The sequence below is a fragment of the Monopterus albus genome, unplaced genomic scaffold (genome assembly GCF_001952655.1).
Source record: "Monopterus albus unplaced genomic scaffold, M_albus_1.0 scaffold304.1, whole genome shotgun sequence".
Classification (NCBI taxonomy): Eukaryota; Metazoa; Chordata; class Actinopteri; order Synbranchiformes; family Synbranchidae; genus Monopterus; species Monopterus albus.
This window is the reverse complement of record NW_018128184.1, coordinates 58,683-78,974: the sequence shown is the minus strand read 5'-3', so window position 1 is coordinate 78,974 and position 20,292 is coordinate 58,683. Positions and strand designations below refer to the sequence as shown.

Here is a 20,292-nt window from a genome sequence, read left to right as displayed (position 1 = left end):
GCAGATTCAGCTCATTATTCTCTACAGATTCATCACTTTCCAAAATATTTTCCACACAGTCACATTGTTGCCACACTTTCACATATAAATGTGTCGATTACAGCTGGTTTAAATACAAGAAAACAGAAAAAAACCATCCATCCATCATCAATACGACTTCTCCTGAGGAGGCTGGAACCAACCCCAGCTGACACTGGGTGAGAGGCGGGGTCCACCCTGAAAAAAACAGTCTGAAACTTTCCACTGGATAAATTAAATTTACAAAAAATAAAAACAAAAGAGATTAATTTGGTGAGATCATGCAATGACACTGAGGAGACAATGAGTGCAGTACTGAAAGAAAAGAAAAAGAAAAGGTACGTCAGGCACGGTGTTATGCCATCATGATGGACATTTGTGCACAGGATGAGCAATTATGGTTTGGTATTAGGAGACAAAGTCAAGATGATGTGATGCTGATAAGACCTGTTAGTGTCTCGGAGGAATGAAATGTCAGCACACAAACCAGCTCAGTGAGAGCAGAGGAAAATCTACAGTGACAACTGACAGAGAGGGAGAGAAAGAAAATGAAGGATGGAGAGAAGAGGATAGAAGGTGGAGGAAGAGTAGGGAGAAAATGGAACATGTAGGGAAGCATTTGGGATGTCTGCTACTGGCAGAAGGAACAAGGGAGGGATGTCTGAAGAATGAGAAAGGTATATTGGAAAAGGGTGCATAATAATAATAGAAGGAGCTCTGAAGCAGAAAATGACAATAAAAAGGAATCAGATGGGGAGATGAGGTGAATAATGACACCTCATATTGGGAGAATTACAGCAGACACTGCTGAATGTTTTAAAGTATTGACACCAACGTAGGGGCTTCAATTAAAAGTCTTCCAGGCCACCAGGACTCATTTCAAACATCCAGCCAACAAGGAGCGCTGGGCAGCTAAAAGTCTGAAACAGTAGCTGCCAGTGTGAAGACAGAAGTCATCACAGCAGCAGCTGTTTTATCTTTGGTCGTGATAACCTCGATGCAAACAGCCGAATTAGTGTTCACATTACAAACTGATCCGCATGTTAAACTCTTTTTTGCTGTATAATGCTGCACAAGAGCGTCACATATTGAAAATGTGTCAGAGGCTGTTTGTGAGATACCGAGTTTATGTGTAACCAAGTGTAAAAATCATTTTCTCTGTTGTGTTTTTAACAGTGTGTTTTACATGCTCAGTTTTGTTCCGATGACTTCTAGGGAATTAAATGTGCAAACTAATAAAGGACAAATGAGAACATAGGAAACCCAGCGTCCTGGCAGCATGTCTGAGCCCACAAACAAAGCTCCAGGTTCCAGAAAGACTGAAGGACGGAGACAGACGTGTCCATCTCCAGCTGGAGATCAATCCCAGAAGAAGTCTTTATAATGATTCTGTGTCTAAGAGGAGCCAAACTGCTCTCCTGAGGAGGGAGCCTCCTCGCCAGACAAAGACAGAGAGGTACTCTGAGCTGGTGGCAGAGGCATGAAGTAGTGCGGAACTGCAGTCACAGCAGTTTTCATAGTTAGAGTTGGAAGCTTGTCAATGCATCATTACTAATCAAGGACCTTGGTGTTGTCAGAGAGAAGGCAAAGAAGGGCGCAAGAGGCAGAGATGTCAGAAAGAAGCAGCTTGTTGCTGCAGATGAGGTGAAAAGATGACAAAACTGTCAGTCCAGCAGTAGAAGTGTTCCAGGTATCTGGTTTGAGGCTCTGCGTGAAGGTGATACATATTCAGACCCGCTGGCAGGGCCATTATTAAACTGGGAGAACAAATTGGAATAAATTTCCCCCTGTGCCACCTCATTCACTTCTCTGTCAGTCAGTGAACACCCTAGATCAGAGGTCCTGGAATCAGTGTCCCACAAGTCTATTTGAGTTTGTCACATGTGCTACGCAACCATGAAGCCAGGCCTCTGAACCTCACCAGTGTCACTCGCAGATGAATTTGACAGCTAATCATTTGGTAGAGTCAGTCAGAAGTCCACCACAGTCGGTATGGATATCTACACAAAATGTCCTGATAATCCAGAAATAGTTGTATATAATATTTTAGTCAGGACTAATGGGTTGGTTCAACGGAGCAATTAAGCTAACAGGGGTAAAAGAAGCTTAATCACACATAACCTGACTGTTTAGCCCAAGTTTCAAATTTAAGTGGGTTTCACTTCACACCTGGATAGCTCCCTTCATTCACACCTAACTTTACTCCAAAAGCTACATAAACTCGTTACATCCACATTGCAATCATCCGGCTATTAGTGGTTCCAGCACTTGAGCACACTGCTACACTCAAACACACCGTGCACACACACTGAGCGAGGACTGAATGTGAACCTGCTGGGCCTCCCCTCAGCTCTGTTGTCTGGAAAGCACAGAGGTGAAGGAGGAGAGCTGAGAGGGAAGAGGAGAGAAAAGGAAAAGATAACAGGTGAGAGTAGGGAGGGGAAAGGTGAAGAGGGGAGGTGAGGATTAAGACGGGAGAGGGATAAAGAAAGAACAAGATGGTGATGAGGGCACAAAAACAAAAGCTGCTCTTCTTCTCTCTCTTCTCCTAGTGCTCTCATTGTATATTATTTCTACAGACAAATTTCCCAAAGCATGAAGAGGTGAATGCTTGTTTTCTACTCAATGCAAATGTATTTTTGAACTCATGTTCAAAGGTTGTACCAAGGTTCTCAGAGATACAAAGTAGTAGGAAATCATGTCCAATCTACTTTTCAGGAAAAATAAAAGTGTAAAAACACTGGGTTCAGTCGAACTTACGTGGTCTGGTCGTTGGTGAACTCCAGCTCCCCTCGGGTGTCCTCGTAGTCTTCTCCAGCCTTGGCAGTGCCGGGCTCAGTGTGGTACTGCAGGATGACAGTACCGCGGGCACCTGAGTTGCGTACTACCGTCACCTCCATGGTGCCCACGCTCTCGCTCACGCGCACCATGTGATCACTGAACGTGAAGATGCCAGCGTGGTCGTCATCCAGGATGGTCACCGTGGAGACTAGGGGCTCAACCAAGCGGCCTTTGGGGGTGGCACCCACTTCATCGCTCTCAAACATCCCCTCTGCATCCCCAACACGCAGATTCAGCAAGCGCACAAAGAAGTGCTCATCCTCTTCGAATATGTCGTCATCGATTATACCGACCTAGACACACATATGGAGAGACACATTATCTTCTGGCACAAATGATCAGAAGACACTTGATCAACTATGGTGAGACACCAGCTGTAAAGCTTCTTAAATTTCTATACACAAGCAATAATTCACAAAGAGATGCCCTGCTGTACAAACATAACAAGGTGGAGGAAAATATTACAGCAAAGGTGTGATACGTGAGAAGGCAAGTGAGAACAGGGTAAAAGGATGAAACAAAGATGTGACTGGGCTCCAAGTTGGCATCAACGTCAATAGTTTTTGATGATAAATTATTTAAATCTTGGCATGCATGATGTATATGATGCAGAATCCTTTTAGTCAAAGAAAAAACTGAGCTCAGGAGATTTTATTTTACATGAGCTGAAAACCAATGGCTTCCTTTAGAAGAAGCTACTAGAAAAAAGATCTCAGACTTTTGGGATTATTATGTGCAATGCAGCTCTGGATATAAAGTGATTTGACACTCAGCCTGTGTGGCTGTGTGTGTAGTGTTTGTGTGTGGATGATGCTGACAGCAGGCGGTCAGACGCACCAACACAGGCTCAGGTTACAGCAGTCCTCTCTATGAGGCTGTTATTGTCTGATCAGGCCACCGCACATTAACCGACAGGTGGGCGCTACCAAATCAGATTAGGTCAGCGGTGTAATCCAATGAGCCAGACCCCATCGCGCCATGTTCAGACGTATTCAGAACAGAGCGATGCATCATGGAGGAGCAAAGAGGGCGACTGTGATTCCTGGTAAACGTTTCAACAGTCGAGCCATTAGGACGAGGAGAAGAGCTGTTCCTTCAGACTACAGTAACAGATTTTTTGGCGTCCTGGGGACACACTGAGAATCTAATACTGACATATCACCATTTTTGTGGGAAGCTTGGTAGCAAACAGTTTATTCATTCATCGGGAGACACGTGCACGCCCACCTGATGAAAACCAGTATTCACTCTCTTTTAGCTGCGTTTGGTCCCCACACCAACACAGTGGAACATCCAGCTCTTCAGCTGCTGAATCCTCCAACATGCAATGGACAATCTCCTGTAAACCAAAGTCTCCATCCAAGAGCTCAGGGTTGCTTTATTACACAGGAAGCAGAGCTTTTGTTACTGGCTTCAAAGAACAACATAAGTAAATAAATTCTAAAGTTGTGATGTAGTTCATTCAACAGCTCATCCTCAGTGTACAACGGTACTAGTGTCTCTACAGGCGTTCATACAAAACCGGTAAACATCTGCATACCGTGTGTTCTCCCGATCTCCAGGCAATGCTCCTCTCCCTGCTACTTCCTGTGGGAATCCAAGTCTCTGACATCTCTCAAATGAACCAGAAACAGTTCATCTTCATCTCACAAGTCTTGGAAACACCACACATGATGGACGTATAAACATTTAACATCCCAATGAAACTCCCTTCATTTTGTTGTCAGAACTCTTATGCATTCTATACTGTTAATAGTTATTTTTATGATAGAAGGAAAAACATAGGGCTTTAGGGAAATACCCTTTTCCTCTCAGCTGAGTGGATGTTTGATTGGCAGCGCCTGGCAGGCTGTCAGTGTCGTGTTACACTGTAGGGAGCCAGAGACAAACTAAACAAACACGGCTGACAGCATGCTATTAACAGTAGGAGGGGAAGGAGCGTGGCAGCATCTAAATGGACCCATGGAGGGATTATATAAACTGTAGAACCAACATTAGTGTGTCTTTACAGTTGTTCTGTGTCTTTTTATGGCAGTTTGCATCTCATTTTGATAGTTGTGTGTCCCTTTCTGTCTCTTGATGATATTTGGTCTCTTTGTAGTTGTGTGTTGTGTTGTAATGGATGAAAACGATGCCTAAACCTAGTCACATGCAGGACTGAGGATGTGAACTGGTGTCCTTTACTTTCCACACCCTCCGTTCACGCTGACCGCCTACAACTCCTGTGGTGTGAAATCACAGCACTTCCTGTATTGGAAACCACACGAACACTTTAAGCTTCTTTAGGCTTTTCAGTTTGTATCCACTTCTATTAGCACAGAAGCTGTTAATTTAGTTTAAATATCACAGAATAAAAATTACTTGTCAGAACGTCAGAGCAGCTCTACCATGCCCGAAAGCAGTCTGTATGTACCTGTAAGCCAGTGACACGTTGTGGCCTGGGACCTGGTCTGTGGTGCAGTGCTGCTTCTCTGAGCCCACAGTGTCTAAATGTCTTCTCTTTCTCTCTGCCTTTCACCCACCTTAATCTCTTTGCGAGTCTCCCCGGGTTTGAACACCAACGTTCCTTCGCAGTACTGGTAATCTGACCCAGCGTTGGCTGAACCGTCTTCTGTCCTGTAGTCCACATAGAAGGTGCTCTCTCCTAGACCCCCTAAACAAATAACATCTATCATATAAACACATGCATGACCATGTATCTGTGGATGAAAGCTTGGACCAAACCAGCTGTGATGTTTTATAACCCAGTCAGAGTTCTGCATCCCAGTAAAACTGAGCTCTGAGCTAAAGTAAACGTGTTTCACATAATCATGGGAAAATTATTGCTGGAAATTTCCTGCAGTTAAACTCTGTTGTAGGTCAGAAAAGTGCAGCTCAGACTGTGCAAGGCTTCACCAGAATACAAATAAAGTAGCCATCACTGTTACTCAGAACTTATCTCAGACATGTATCCTTGAAAAACTAAAGCACCAACCAGGGTTAACATGGGTTTGGCTGTTTGACATGGAGAGGGTTAAAAGCAGCCAGAGGACTCAGACTGGATCCAGATGCTACATTAAATGGGTGGAAATGATCAGGCCATGGTTTCTTTAAAGAGCAGGCTGGTGTGTGCAAATAAGTCCCCACACTGCAGATATGGTTACAGAGAAACTAGCACAGTAGTTCAAATGTAAGCAGAAGAGGAACATTTTAGACTTTACTGCCACACCAGTCTCTTTTAGCTCAGTATGAGCTGACTGATTTCAGCACCTTGGCAGATGACAGCCAGCGTCACGACGCCACAGTTCTCCATGCACTGACTGTGGCTGCTTTCAAATGAGATTCGGCTGCATATCGCCAGATCGTCTTCTTCTGGAGCTTCCTCATCGGTCACGGCTGTACGGCGGGCATGGTCGGCGGCGTGCCTCTTCAGGACATTACCAGCCCCGATCATCATACGAGTCGCCTTGACGGGGGACAGAAAGGAGGGCGAGTTAAACTAGCCAACATCCTTTAGATTTGTTGTAATGTTTCAAACTTTCACATCAAGACTGGCACAAATTTCTTAAATGTGTCATGGCATAAAAAATAAAACCTAGTGTTTAAAGTTTTATTCATGCTCATAAACTATTTGTCTGTCATCCTCCTTCATTCTGAGTTGAACCTGAAATGAAGGACTTCAGTCCTGGAACCACTTCATGTCCTGCTGTAGGTCTGTACAGCCTTGTGTGTTCACGTTGCTGTGTGTGTGTGTGTTACCTGTATGCGGTAGAAGGCTCTGCTCTTCTGTTGGTGCAGCAGTGCGTAGTAGTTGGCCAGCTCCACCAGCTGGTCCAGGTCTTTGTCAGGATATTTCTGCTTCAGCTCCTTCAAAATACGAATCACCTGGAGGAGAGAGGACACGCTCGTGATCAGAATATCTACACACACTGACAACATGCACAGCTGATCACACAAACTGACTGCTGAAGAGTTCGGTCCTGCAGGTAGACCAGAGGAATTCTGGCTTCAGCTTTGAGCTCAACATCAAATCACTGCCTCACCTCCTAAAACGCTGGAACCTTACTGTCAGATAATAACCGCTAATCAAGATGAAATTTTATGGATCATCTTTGAAGCACTTCCTAGTCTAGTTTCTAGACGGGGGTCCTCAGACAGGACCCTTCTGACTGGTCCTGAATCCTGATTCAGAACTAAAGGAGACCAGGCTTTTGCAGTCAGGGCCCCTCAGCTTTGGATTTGAGACCTGAGGATTCAGTGACGCCTTTTTAATTAGTGGCATACTGTTTTAATTTCTAGCCTTGTTTTATGTTTTTATTACTCTGATGTTTCTGTTGTTTTGTTGTGTTTAGAGTCATTTTCATTTTGTTTTATTACATTTTTATTACAGGTCTAATTTACTGCCTCATTGCAGTTTTTGTGTTGGACACATTTTTTGAAAAGTGCTGTATAAATAAAGTTATTATTGTTATTATTGTTGTTATTGCCATGTTTTAGTTCCTGTTGAACAATGGCTTGGTTTCATATGCAGATTGAAAAAACTGCTGAAAACATTTCCAAACCTTTTCAATGCAGTGTGTCCACAAGCTTTGAAACCAATTTCATCCTTTGACCTACCACAGGGAAGTGACTCATTTAATTCATCAGAGCATTAGGATGTTATGTGCAGGGTTGCATTAAATGCAATGCATGTAAGTTTGTTAAGAAATGCACTTTAGTTGAAAACATAAATTCAGATATTTTTTCATTCATTTTATTGACATCAATAAAAACATCGAGGAAGCATCAGAATTTGAAGATGATTCAAACGCCTGGTAAATATGATTCTCTGCATGAATTATAAACAAATCATTCATTCGTTTGTTTTCTCTGCTCCATTTAAGAATCTTCAGAATCAGAACTGAAGCAGAAGGTAGAAGGAGTATTTTCTGAGTTAAGAATGTGAAAGTGTGAAATTTGAATGAATTTTTTTCAGGGCTTCTGAACGATGTGCTGAAAAAGAGGGAGACGTGTGTGTGTGTGTGTGTGTGTGTATGTGTGTGAGTTTCACAGTAAGCAGGTCTCGGCTGCTGATGTGAGAGCAGCTGAAAAGCCCTTCAAAGTGTCACAGCTTCAGTTCAGAGACAGACCTGCCCTCACATCCCAGCTCCTGCCTACACAGTCGCACTCTGCAGAGGTGGAGAGCACTCAGTGTTTGTTAATGGCATTCAGCAGGCAGAGGATGCTGAACCTCCAGCACAGTAGGGTTTATGTTTGGTGCTCAAGACAATTCAGTAATTAACCTTTTTCAAGTGAATGTCTAAGAGCAGAAGACGTGTCAACATAACAGCAGAAGCCTGACGAATGAAAACAGTGTGACTCGTGTGTCCTTCTCATTTAGTTGTTTTGAATGTTCCCCCTCAGTGCCTCACCTCTCCTCAACTTTTCTGACCCTCATCACTATATTTCCATCTTGGCCAAACATCCCAGTCTCATTTCTCTGTCCTGCATCACCTCTTGTCTCATTCCCCTCCTTCTCCTGTCCCATAGTAAGAGTTTCTAATCTTTTTATAGGATCTTATTAACAGGTGCAAATGAGTGTAAATGCTACTAATGTAAAACTTTGGGGGCTGTGCTAATTGGCTCCAGTTTATTTCCTACAATGTTGCTTTGTTCTGTATGTAATTGGCTCCAGTTTATTTCCTACAATGCTGCTTTGTTCTATGTGAGACCAAGTTTGTTGGAAACCTTTGACCTTTGTTCTCAGTAGTTAAGTTTACACAGACAACAGAGATTACTGTCTCCTACAGGGAAATGATCCACTATACGTGTCATTAGTACAGCAGATCCCTGTGAAATCCACAGGGTCTCACATGTAACCTTATAAATACTTCACTGCAGTAAAATCACAGTGTGTTTATGGTGAAACTGATCGCAGTCCTCCAGAGCGCACAGCCACTTTATCTGCAGCTACAGCTGCTTTTGGAGCTGACCAGACCACAATAAAATACAATAACAACATACGGTAGTAACAAAGGTACGTCTGTGTGAAGCTTGTTGGTTTGAACAAACTGTGACTTAACAGTGACAGCAGCCACAGTGACTCTACCTGCTGCCTAACGGGATTAACAGAGGCGCATGCAGGATGTTTGTCATTTATCTTGACTCATGAGCTGCTTTCATATGATATTATGTGTAATTTTTAAGGTGGATTTGGATTCCAAACACCAGCTGCTCTGGCTGTGTCCTGTAAGTAGGCTACAGATGGTTCGACTTGATGCGCGCCAACACTGTTTGACCAAATTCATATAGCCACATACTAAGAAGACGTTAGTTTTTCCTATTTAAAAGTTATCTTCATGATACACAATACATTATTCAGAGAGAATTTCAGCAGATCAGTTGTATCCCGCCTTTAACGCAGGATATTGTTTTGTGGAAACTGAAACACCAACATGGAGGCTGAGATGAGGTTGGAGTCACCTGGCTGAAGTCTGCAGAGTCAAACCAAAGGCCAAACACAGACACTGTGTCTATGTGAATAGATTTATAGAACTGATTTTTGAAGCTGACATCGTGTTTCTTATCAAATATCGTCTTTTCCTCAACACTTCTCTCCCTCTCTCACCTCTTTGCGGCTGTCGTCCAGCTCCTTGCTGCTCTCCACGTTGACCATTGCGCTGTTGGAGTTGGGCAGGTTGCCCCCGGGTCCTGTTGCCATGGCTCCCGCTGTCGCACCAATGTTGTTGGCTGCGGCGCCTGCTGTGCCATCCTGGGCCCCAGCACAGTTCTCGGTGGGTACCACGGTGCTCCCTTGTGGATGGACCTTGCCGTCTATGATCATCTCCATTCTGCCCTTGTTGGGTGTCAAGTCTCCCTCGGTCTCCACGACGATGCCGTGGCGCTTGTCGGCACGGTAACGCTTGCCCATGTACTTGTAGAAGAGCAGGCGGCGGTCAGCGACCCAAGCCAGTATGACACACACTGGGAAGTACAGCAGGGTCACCACGGCCTCCCACACCTCAAACACACACACACACACACACACACACACACACACACACACACACACACACACACACACACACACACACTCTAATTATCTTTGCTTTGTCAGGTATTTGATTACAGACCAACCTACCCTGTAGGTATACAAGACTGGATGCAGGTGCAAGTGCAAACTATGGACACATAAAAATAATTCTAGCGAGATCAAGGATGAAGACATTATGTGTGGTATCAGCAGGTGGTGCTAGGGGAGCCTTAAAAACAGCCCATCACATCAGCTCATCCCCTTTAAACACTGAAGACAGTTTAATGAGCTGGAGGAGCGTCCAGGCCGACTTCTCCAGGGAGAACACTGATACTGTCCTGAAGGAAAACAGCAGGACACAAATGCAAAGCAAACAGCAGCATGGGAAGCTTTAAAGGGCAGATTATGTTCATTTTTGAGACAAACTTATATTTCTGAAGAAATGTTGGGCTGAATTTGTTTGGCCAGGGTACAATGCAACATGTAACTCCGTTATTACAGTTTCTAATATTTCTTCAGTTGATTCTAAATAGCTGAGGTTCATTTTCTACCAGTGAACTGACTCATGGCTGCAGCTCTAGGTCACTGAATGGCTTCATGAGGACGACACAGTGGGTTGGACACAGTGGGTTGGACACAACGAGTTGGACACAGCGAGTTGGACACAGTGAGTTGGACACAGCGGGTCGGACACAGCGGGTTGGACACAACGAGTTGGACACAGCGGGTCGGACACAGTGAGGGGATCTGGTCTGGAAGGAGGAGGTTTCCTCCTCCAACAGAGGAGACCTGACAAAGCTCTGGAGACTCGGTCCTGGCGAGGCCCTGCTGGTCACTGTATGATAGTCTCTCCCTTCACTTGTCACTCAGCTGCAGTATTTGAGTGTGGGTGTATTTTTATAAATCTTTGCTCTTGCTGCCTTTGCTCTGATTGTACTGATGAACAGCACAACTCATTCTGTCCCTCCTCATTTTTTCAAAACCACACTGAGTCTGTCTCACCTCCACGACGCCCGGCGATATGACGGACAGGATGAGGTAAAGCCAGATGTAGGCGAAGATGCTCCAGAAGGCGGTGATGAAGAACACCCTGAGGTGTTTGATCTTGCGGCTCTGGTCTTTGGGGATCGTCCACACACAGATCCCGATGATCACAAACATGTTGAAGGCAGCGCTGCCAACGATGGTTCCCGGTCCCAGCTCACCAGCCTCAAAGTTGTGACCACACACCTGGAGAGAGATGTGTGGAGACAGGTACTGATGACTAACATCCTAACAAACAAGACAGTGAGAGCTGTTTTTCTAATGTAATTTAAATATCACTCAGCTCAACTTGCTGCCAAATGAGAAGTCATTATGTGTTAAAGTGTTGTGCAAAATGATTGCTCCTCTTTGAAAAGAACTGTCTCATGTCTATTTTGAATTAACAACATGCCCTTTGCTGATTAATCTCAGTATTATGCACCGCAGAAAAGAAATGAAGCATTTCATGAAGATGGAAGGAGCCAGAAAGTGGAGGAGAGAGAGAGGAGGAGCAGTGTGTGTGTGTGTGTGTGTGTGTACCTCGATAACAGACAGCAGTATCTCCGGAGCGCTGGAGCCCAGAGCCATGAGCGTCAGATTGGACACAGTTTCATTCCAGATTCGAACTGTGGCCATGGATGTTTCCCCGTTAGGCATTGTGATGGTCACCTCCTTTTCCTGTCAGTCCACACACACACACACACACACACACACACACACACCACGCTGGTGTTACTGTACTTGTTTGGACTAACTGTACATGAATTCCCTGGATGAAATCTATAAGCAAACTTGACTTTCCCTGCACATGTGGCTCCAGTTTGCTGGCTGGTCACTGCTCAGGCTGTGCAGGGATGGAAACAGGTCACTGGATTCACTGAATTAGTTAATATGATGTCTGGGTAATCTGTCCTGCTCTAACAGGTGCCAGAAACAGGAGAGTGGGGACACTACTCCTAAGAAAATCCCTGTGAGTGGACAGGAGCAGGAACAACATGACTGGAACAAACAAAAGACAAACAGCAGCTGGAATGCCCCAAACGCAGCAGACAAACTGTAACTTCACCAGGAAATCACAGTCCCGGTGTTTGACAGACAGCTGAGCCACTGCAACACATCGGATCAGTGGTGAGCAAAGAAACATTAGTGTCCACTTTGAAGCTTCACATTGGTTTTAGTGCTGAAACTCTACATAAATCCCTTTGTATTTCAGGAGCTCTCCCTGAAGGACACTGTGATGGGTAGCTGAACTGAGACTGTGTCATCACAAACAGTCTCTAAACTGCTGTTCATGCTCCTCCGCACACACAGTTTGATTCCACTGTCTCAGCTGTATTTCTCACTATGTGCAGGTTATTCACTGATGCACTTTCTGACATATTTACTGTGTGTCTGCACTCAGATCAGGAAGTGGGACAAACGGGGGCACTGATAAAAGAGCTGTCACACTGATGGATTGTTAGATACACAACCCGATGTTCAGGATGTTCAGGTGGTCTTAAAAAGGACGGATGAAGCCCCTCTTTCTTCCATTAACCCTTTCCCTCTTTGCCTCTGTCTTCTATATACACTCACCAAGCAAACTATTAGGTACACGTGTACCACTGAATGCGATTTACTACAACATTATGACAGGTCTATCTCTGGGTTTCACAGGTGCACGCCCACAGGTCAGTCAGGGTTTTATAAAATAAGCCGTTCACATGATGCATCCACGTTAATGGCCATATTCTCATTATTCCTCCATTCTCTCGCTCTCACCTGTGATGTGATGACCTCTATAGATGCCATGAAGCGGTCGGCGATGATGGACACTCCCAGGAACATGTACATGAGTGACACAAAGTAGAGCACAGCTCTGGCCACCTGTTCGGCGAGCCTGGGCTGGTTGGGCTGCCAGACAGGCAGCAGGATGCCGGGCCTGCACACTGGCACGTCCTCACACTTCTCTCTGTTGGTGCTGTTACCATAAGGCATGGAGGACGGGAAGGAGGAGGGGAACACGGAGGGTGGGCTGGGGTCACCGCTGGGCTGGGACTCTGGCTGACAGGGAGGCAGTGGGAGTAGGAAGAGGAGGAGGAGGAGGACAGGGGCGGGAGAGGCGAAGAGAGACATGGCGACGGCGGGTACCCACAAGCAGCAGGAGGGAAGAGTGAAGCAGAGGATGTCGGGATTAGGCTGAGGAAGAGGGAGGTGGGAGGGGGAAGTGCTGGGCAGAGCTGACGATGGGGCAAGTAGCTCACCTACGGGTGGTGGGGGTAAAAAGAGACTGAATCAGTCTGTGACACTTTGAAAGGACCTTTAAAATCCTAACTGCATAGAACACACAACAGAGCAGACAGTGTTTATTATGAGTGCAGCTTGTTCCTCTGTGATTTTTTCTTTTACTGACAAAAAGGCAGAAGAGCAAAGAACTAATGATGTGACAGACTGAAAACAAAGTGAGTTTTAGAGGAAGCTATTAAAACAAAGTGAAAGCAAAAACAGGAGTGGACAGGAAGCAGACTAAGACCGAGAAATCTCCACCTGAGTGGAAAATGTTTCAACTTAATGTAAAACAAGTCGCTGTTCGACTCTTACATGGACGTGTTGAGAGGAGGGGACAGAAGAGGGAAACACCAGAGAGAACTGGGGCTTTAAGATCAGTCTGTCAACGATATATCACAAACATACATACAGGCACACAACAGCCGCAGCCAGCACCTGGACCACTGGAATATTGGCTGTGGCAAATATGGACTATTCCACACAAATCTAAAGAACCTAGAGAGCACATAAAGTCAAAGAATGTCAGAGCAGAAACGGCGCTGGCTGCTTGGGGCCAAAGCTGCTGTAGCACAGACGTGCTCATTATATTTTTATAGGAATCTATAGAATGTCGTGACCTGAAGGACGCTGCCTGTTTACCCTCCTGATGTCACCTCAGTATTTATAAAACCCTGGTTTTTGTTCTAGTTTCAGGAAAATGATAAAAGGTTGAGGTCAGTTTTTGCATCTCTGCTTTGGAGCTCTGCATTTTAAAAACACTGCAGTCAGAAATGAACTGCTGTTCATTGTGACAGGAACCAAGGTAAACAAGACGTTTGTTTCCAGAAGCTGCCTGCCTCCTGACTCATTTCTACTGACAGCATCTCGCCTCCGTTTCCACTGCTCATATGAGAGCAGAGATTCTCCAGTGGTCCTAGATTATTAGGTATGAATGCATTTAGCCATTTAATATTAACATAAACAAAGGAATTCTGGGAAACAAAAGTAGGTGGAAAGTGTGATTCATAGCAGATGACACTGGCACAGAATATTCATGGCAGTGAGTCACTGGTGCACAGAAAATTAGAAAAACATGCAGCAAAGAATAAGGAAAGTTAGAAGATAAGGCAGCGCTAGAAAGACAGAGCGGGGGGTCACAGGAAAGATGAACGGAAAAGAAAGAAAGAAGACAGAGAAGTGTAGAAAGGCAGCGATGGAAAGACTGAGATGGGCTGAAGGTGCAGAGACAAGAGGAAGAGATGAGTCACTATGATGGACACCTGGAAACTCGGCTGACAACATGGTGTTTGTTTGTGTCACTCTATGTGTATGTTTATTGGAGTCACACGAAACTGGGACTATTCCTCTGTGTGTATATTTAGGTTTGGGACAGGTCGTGATAAACCTTGCTCATTTGCCAAATGGTGAGATTTAAACCTCAGCGTGCAACCGAACGATAGACAGATGGACTGATCCCTGCTTCCTACATCCTAGGTGCATCTACCTCTCTCCTCCTCGCGCCATCTCTCCATTCATCTGTCCGTCTGTGAGGAGGAAGGCACCCGCTAACACCTTCTGTTTTAAAATGTTACACACTTCAGCTAATCCTACTTTATCATCACATCATGGAATGTCATAAATTTGGGGAGAGGCTCAGACATTTTCAGCTTCCTCTGCTGTAAATGCCGTCCCACATTTGAACAGTTTGTGCTGAACGTTGTGTTTCAGTCACCACGTTCAGATGAAGGACAGCAGGGTGTAAACTAATCATTTTGCAGATGACCTTTGATGACCTGTGACAAGCTCTGCCTTCCTGACACTAATCATTATTTGAGAACAACGTGCATAATACAAACATATCTAAAGGATAAAACTATTTTAAAACTTGAAGTGTGGGGTTTCTTGGTGCATTGACACTTCAGGACTTTGCCCGACACACCAGCAATAAGAAAAACCATCAACCTGCTGTTGTATAATCAGGACAATCCCAGTTTTCACAACAAACCCAGGCCGTTTCACACGTTGATGTCTCCGGTGATTAACGTGACCACCGAAGTGGAGACAATGAAGGATTTGACGAGACAAACATCACGCTTGACAAGGCAGGTATTTCAATTCTCTGTGGCTTCAGTTTGGATTTGTGTAACATGTTTATTCTCCCTGTTTGCTTCTCTGCATCGACTGTGGCCTGTGTGCAGAACAGTCCTGTCAGCACGCACGACAGGAATGAAACATCATGTTGCTGCACGTCGTATGTCCAGAAAAGGTCTGTTTGCTCTCAACAAACATCAGACAAGCATCCAGTTACCAGCTAAAGATCCTCAAGTAAAACAGAGGTAGAAGTCAAGTGGTTCTAATGAAATAAAAAAATTTAACTTTCTGAACACACAATGCATCCATCTGTTATCTATACCACTTATCCTGAAGAGGGTCGGGGGGCTGGAGCCAATCCCAGCTGACACTGGGCGAGAGGCCACACAGTGCGTTCAAACATATAAAGATATTTAAGTAAGCAAGCTCATAGGAAGGTTCATAGTTAGTTTCCTCTTCTCATTTTGAGTCCTGAACCTTAGACATTAGACTCTCTCTCTCTCTCTCTCACTTAGTGAAAAACACTTTTTCCTTCACTTAAAAAAATAATGAGCTGCTGCAGCTGCTTGTTTGTTCCTGGTGATGACATTAACCTTTAAAAACAGTCTCAAAATATACATGCTACTGGTAAAAGGCTTTAGGACACCACCATTTTCCCTGTTTTTATTTTGAAATAAAGCAGTTCAAGTCCAGTGAATAAGATAAGAGGTAAACATGCAGGGGTTAAAAAAAGGCACCAGAAACTAAAAACATAACATTTCTTATACAGTAAAAACATTCTTTTATCAGGGACCCAGTAACAGGTGAACTTCCATCTTTTCTGCAACAGTGGAAATAAATGAAGCCTTGAAAACTGATGCAAACGATTCCTACAGGTTGTTCCAACAGTTGTTGATGAGTTAGTACAAAGGCAGTGTTGGGAAAAGTCTGAGCTACTGCAGCCTCTGAAAAAAGGCCATGAATAAAGGAAGTCGGAGCTTCTCAGGGTTTCATCCTGTAGCAGGATAATGAGCCACAAACACCTTCAGGCTGTGGAGAAAAGAACAAGACGGTCGGCTTCATGTGTCGGAACGGCAGCAACGGGGTCCAGACTTTCCAGATGAAGAGTGAAAACAAGGCAGCCTGTAAGTGCAACACATCTGTGGGAACATCTGCAGCAGTGCTGTCTGTCCCAACACTGATTTCATTTGTAGAGGGAATGACACAGGTGTGTTCAGCTGTTGGATCACACTGAAAACAATTGGACTTTTCACCAGTAGTGTAGCTTCATTTAAAGTGGTTTTCTAAAGTTGGGCACAGAAGCTTTAAGCAAATGTTGTCCTACATCGTGGTGAGACCCCCATGCCACACCGCCAGAATGCAAAGAGGAAACCCAGCCACTTTGTCTAAGCTGTTCTACATCTGCCAGAGGGGAGCATTATTCCACCAGCTCTGCACTTGCTTAAACATGATTTCAGGCTCATTTTACTTCAAACCCAAGGCACTCAAAATAAGAATGAAGCTCAAAATGTTTTACAGGAATCTGCTGACACAACATAAAGGCATTTCAGCTGTGAGTCCAGGTGACAGAGGTGTGTGTGGTAAAATGTGCCGTGTGCACGCCTCTCTAAACAAAACTTTACCACACTTACCACTGCAGCGATTCAGCATTGTGTGCCAGTGTGTGTCTGTGAGTGTAAACTGGTGTCATTAGTTACATATTACCTTTTCATCCTAATGTTTAACAATCCATTTAAGCTTCTTGTTTCATTTCCCTCTGTGCTAGAGTCTCAGCCGCGCCTCCAAATTAAAAGGGATTCAACATGAAGATGAGCTGAAATGAGAGCCAAGACTAATAGACTCCGCTGTGATTCTTCCATTCACCAGCAGAACTGGATTATCTTTAGTTTGCTTAACTCACCTCGACCGCTGCCACTTTTATTCCCTTTTAGAAAATGCAGTTTGAAAGAGGTTATAATTTCACAGATGTGCTGGCTTTGAGACAGCCGAGGTGTGTGTCAGGAAGAATGATCATCCTCAAACAAGAGTTATCTGATGAGAAGACTCGAGGATGATCTGTCTGTTTTATGAGGAGATGTGTGACCTCATGCTGCTGCCTGTGTCTTTCATGTCTTTAAAAGTGCACACACTTTGCTTTTTAACTATTTGCCCAAACAGCAGGAAGTGATAGAAGGCTTTGAAGGAGAAATGAAAGGACTGGTAGTAGGGGTACGAATGAATGGTTATAGATTAAAAGAGGGAGTGGATAAGGAGTGATAGAAAAGTGGATGGGGCATAAAAGATGCAACAAGAAGTGAAAGGAGGAAAAAAAGGTGATGGAGGGGTAGAAGAAGAACTGCAGGGTTAGAAAAAGCAATTGGGTAAAGAGTGATGGAAAGAAGGAGGGGCAAAAGTGATGGAGAACATGAAAGAAATAATGGAGGGATGGGGCGCTCATCTCAACCATGTCACACAGTAGATAAATGGCATAAAGCCTTAATGAAAAAGATAAACCTGATACAGATCAGTCAAAAAGATGTGTTCATAAGCCATTTAAAAGAAAATAAAGATGTAGCTATGCAGCTTGTAAACAGTAATGCAGTCCACAGTTTAGGTGCCAGGATGCAAGGACACCTTTGTGTCCAACTTCAGGTGACAGGTGTGACAGGATGCATGGGGCGATAACCTACAAGAGGAGGAATGGGAGTGGATGATGGGGGGCACAGAGAGGGGAGGACAATCAGAACGATGCAGGGGCGACGTGGACTGGGGTCTTGAACATGCTCATAGTCATCACTCAGAGCACTGTGTCGCCATGGCAACCAGGGGACAGGTTCGGTGGCCCGATCAATCCATCCTCTCTTATCTCTGTTGATACCACCCTCACTCAGTCTGTGTATCCCCTTCCCCATCGTACCTGTCACTAAGCACCTTCATTAGCCTCTGACTGTAACCCTCCGTCATCAAATAGCCATTTGAACAATGACTGGTCTGTTCCTGGACAATAGGTCTGTTCCTATTAGTTGATTTGCTGGTGACATGGAGGAAAGGTGAAGTTAAACCTGTTACTGTGATGTTTGTGTGATCTAGTGGGAACACTGAGGACACATATACACACTGGAGTACGTGTTAGCCTGAGGCTAACTGGAGTAGCCTGTGCTCACTATGACAGGGGCTCAGCGTTACAGTGTTCACCTGCTGCACCGCTGACTGTCATGTGACAGCACTAAATTTGACTCGTATGTCTTTGACTCCTAACTGTATATTATATATGTAGGGTGCAAGGAGTGTATGAAGTATCTTCATCATGCTTTGCACTGTTTTAATTTTGGTCAGTGAAGAAACCATTGGACAACTTTGTCTGCTTTTTCTTCTAAAGAGGGAAGAACGTGATTCAAAACTTTTTAAATTATCCTGATATATTACACACTGCGTCATTATTATATTAACAAAAAGAAATGAAATAACCAAACTAGGACAGCTTCTATGAGTATAGGCGTAGCCCTCTAAGACTATATGAAATAGAACATCTGTCATAAAACTGTGCATAGTTATTTTACACTGCTCAAAATGGGCTTAACCTAAGGTATTAAATTTTCAAAATGTAATATGGGAGTAGGCACATATACAGTAATATCTTCATGCGCTCTGGGAGTTTTCCCCCGGTTTTGGACAGAGGTATTAAAAACCTGAAGCAGTGGGTTGATCGGCCTGTACCAACGTCCCTACAGCTGTGTCTGCTAGGGGATCAATCTCCCATACGACTGGGACTCACTAAAGCCGAGTTCAGGCAGGAACTGCTTTTATTATGGCAGCCAACTGGAAGAGCCCCCAGAGACCAGAGCACACAGAGTGGGTCGTATCACCTTTTATGTCACGTCTGTACTTTTGGTATCACGATGTTAAAATGACAACAAACTAACAAATAACTTGTTTCATCATAAAAAACAAGGATTGGTCAAGAATGTGACCCTTCATACAGTGCGTAATCTAACAATGTTTATAAATGACTTAATATATCTTAGACGCTGTTGTCAGTTTATTAGGTACAGCAAAGAAAAGCCAAGTCAGTCCTGCAATAAATCTTCCTTCATGAAGGTGAAAGTGTTTTTGTTCTCTTTTACACAAAACTCAAACTCAACACACACGGTGGACAGTACGGCAGAAACAGACTCTCACAACAAAATATGTAACTCCACAATAAGCTGCAGTTAATTTGACCCTGAAACTACTGGATGGGAAAGGAAGCTCAGCCAAACACTGATGACGATGCAGGTTATATATATTGACAGCTTGTTTGGAATGTACCTGTCGATACACATTACTGTACTGTGTGCCAGCTGGCCAGAACAAACCTGCTGAGTCCATTTACAGCTGTCCAAACTGTGCAAACTGTTTTCCTGTCTGGTTTCCTGAACGGTGACCTGTCCCTTTATAATGCAACAAGCAGCAATCAGTGTAAGGCTGTGTGTGCTGATTAGCATGCAGCATCCGGCTGAACCTAACATTAATTATCCTTTAACAATCAACACAGAGGCGTTTAACTAGTGCTGCTGCTTCTATGGTAACACACCGAGCACCAGCAGCATCTCTGTATTAGGGATTTAAAGACAACATGTTATTATCTGTTATTTTCAGAGGTTAATAGTTTTTGACAGAGGTTGATAGTTTTTGAGGGACTGGATCTGGAATTGAACACAATTGGAGACACTGAACAACATTATCATGAATCGGACGATGACTTTGACCCTGAAAAAAACTTTTTTAAGAACTCTGAAAATAACTGCAAGTATTACACGGATGAGCAGTTTAACAGCAATGTCAAGACTGAAAACAAATTATCATTAATTCACTTCAATAGCAGAAGTTTATACGCAGACTTTATATAAAACATTATCTCAGTAGTCTTACACATTCAATATAATTGCTATTTTTGAAACATGGATTAATAATGTAAGGGGAATGGATTTTGACCTTGATGGCTATGACTTGGTATGCACAAACAGAGAGAATAAGATGGGAGGTGGTGTGGCCTTGTACATAGATAAAAACTTTTGTTATAAGAAAGTGAAGAAAATGTCAAGGGTGGTGGATAATTTACT

General features: G+C 44.0%; 1 protein-coding gene across 1 annotated transcript in view; it reads right to left on the bottom strand.

Annotated features, from left to right (window-relative positions):
* slc8a2b (solute carrier family 8 member 2b) overlaps nucleotides 1-20,292 on the bottom strand; it is a 65,632-nt gene that overhangs the window by 14,663 nt on the left and 30,677 nt on the right. Inside the window, exons 3-10 of the mRNA XM_020623561.1 lie at nucleotides 12,635-13,116; nucleotides 11,414-11,551; nucleotides 10,853-11,080; nucleotides 9,446-9,838; nucleotides 6,598-6,723; nucleotides 6,109-6,304; nucleotides 5,382-5,512; nucleotides 2,779-3,152 (exon numbers count right to left, since the gene is read on the bottom strand). Coding sequence (XP_020479217.1) covers nucleotides 2,779-3,152; nucleotides 5,382-5,512; nucleotides 6,109-6,304; nucleotides 6,598-6,723; nucleotides 9,446-9,838; nucleotides 10,853-11,080; nucleotides 11,414-11,551; nucleotides 12,635-12,988 — 1,940 coding nt within the window. The 5' untranslated portion in view covers nucleotides 12,989-13,116. The remainder of the gene's footprint in view (nucleotides 1-2,778; nucleotides 3,153-5,381; nucleotides 5,513-6,108; nucleotides 6,305-6,597; nucleotides 6,724-9,445; nucleotides 9,839-10,852; nucleotides 11,081-11,413; nucleotides 11,552-12,634; nucleotides 13,117-20,292) is intronic.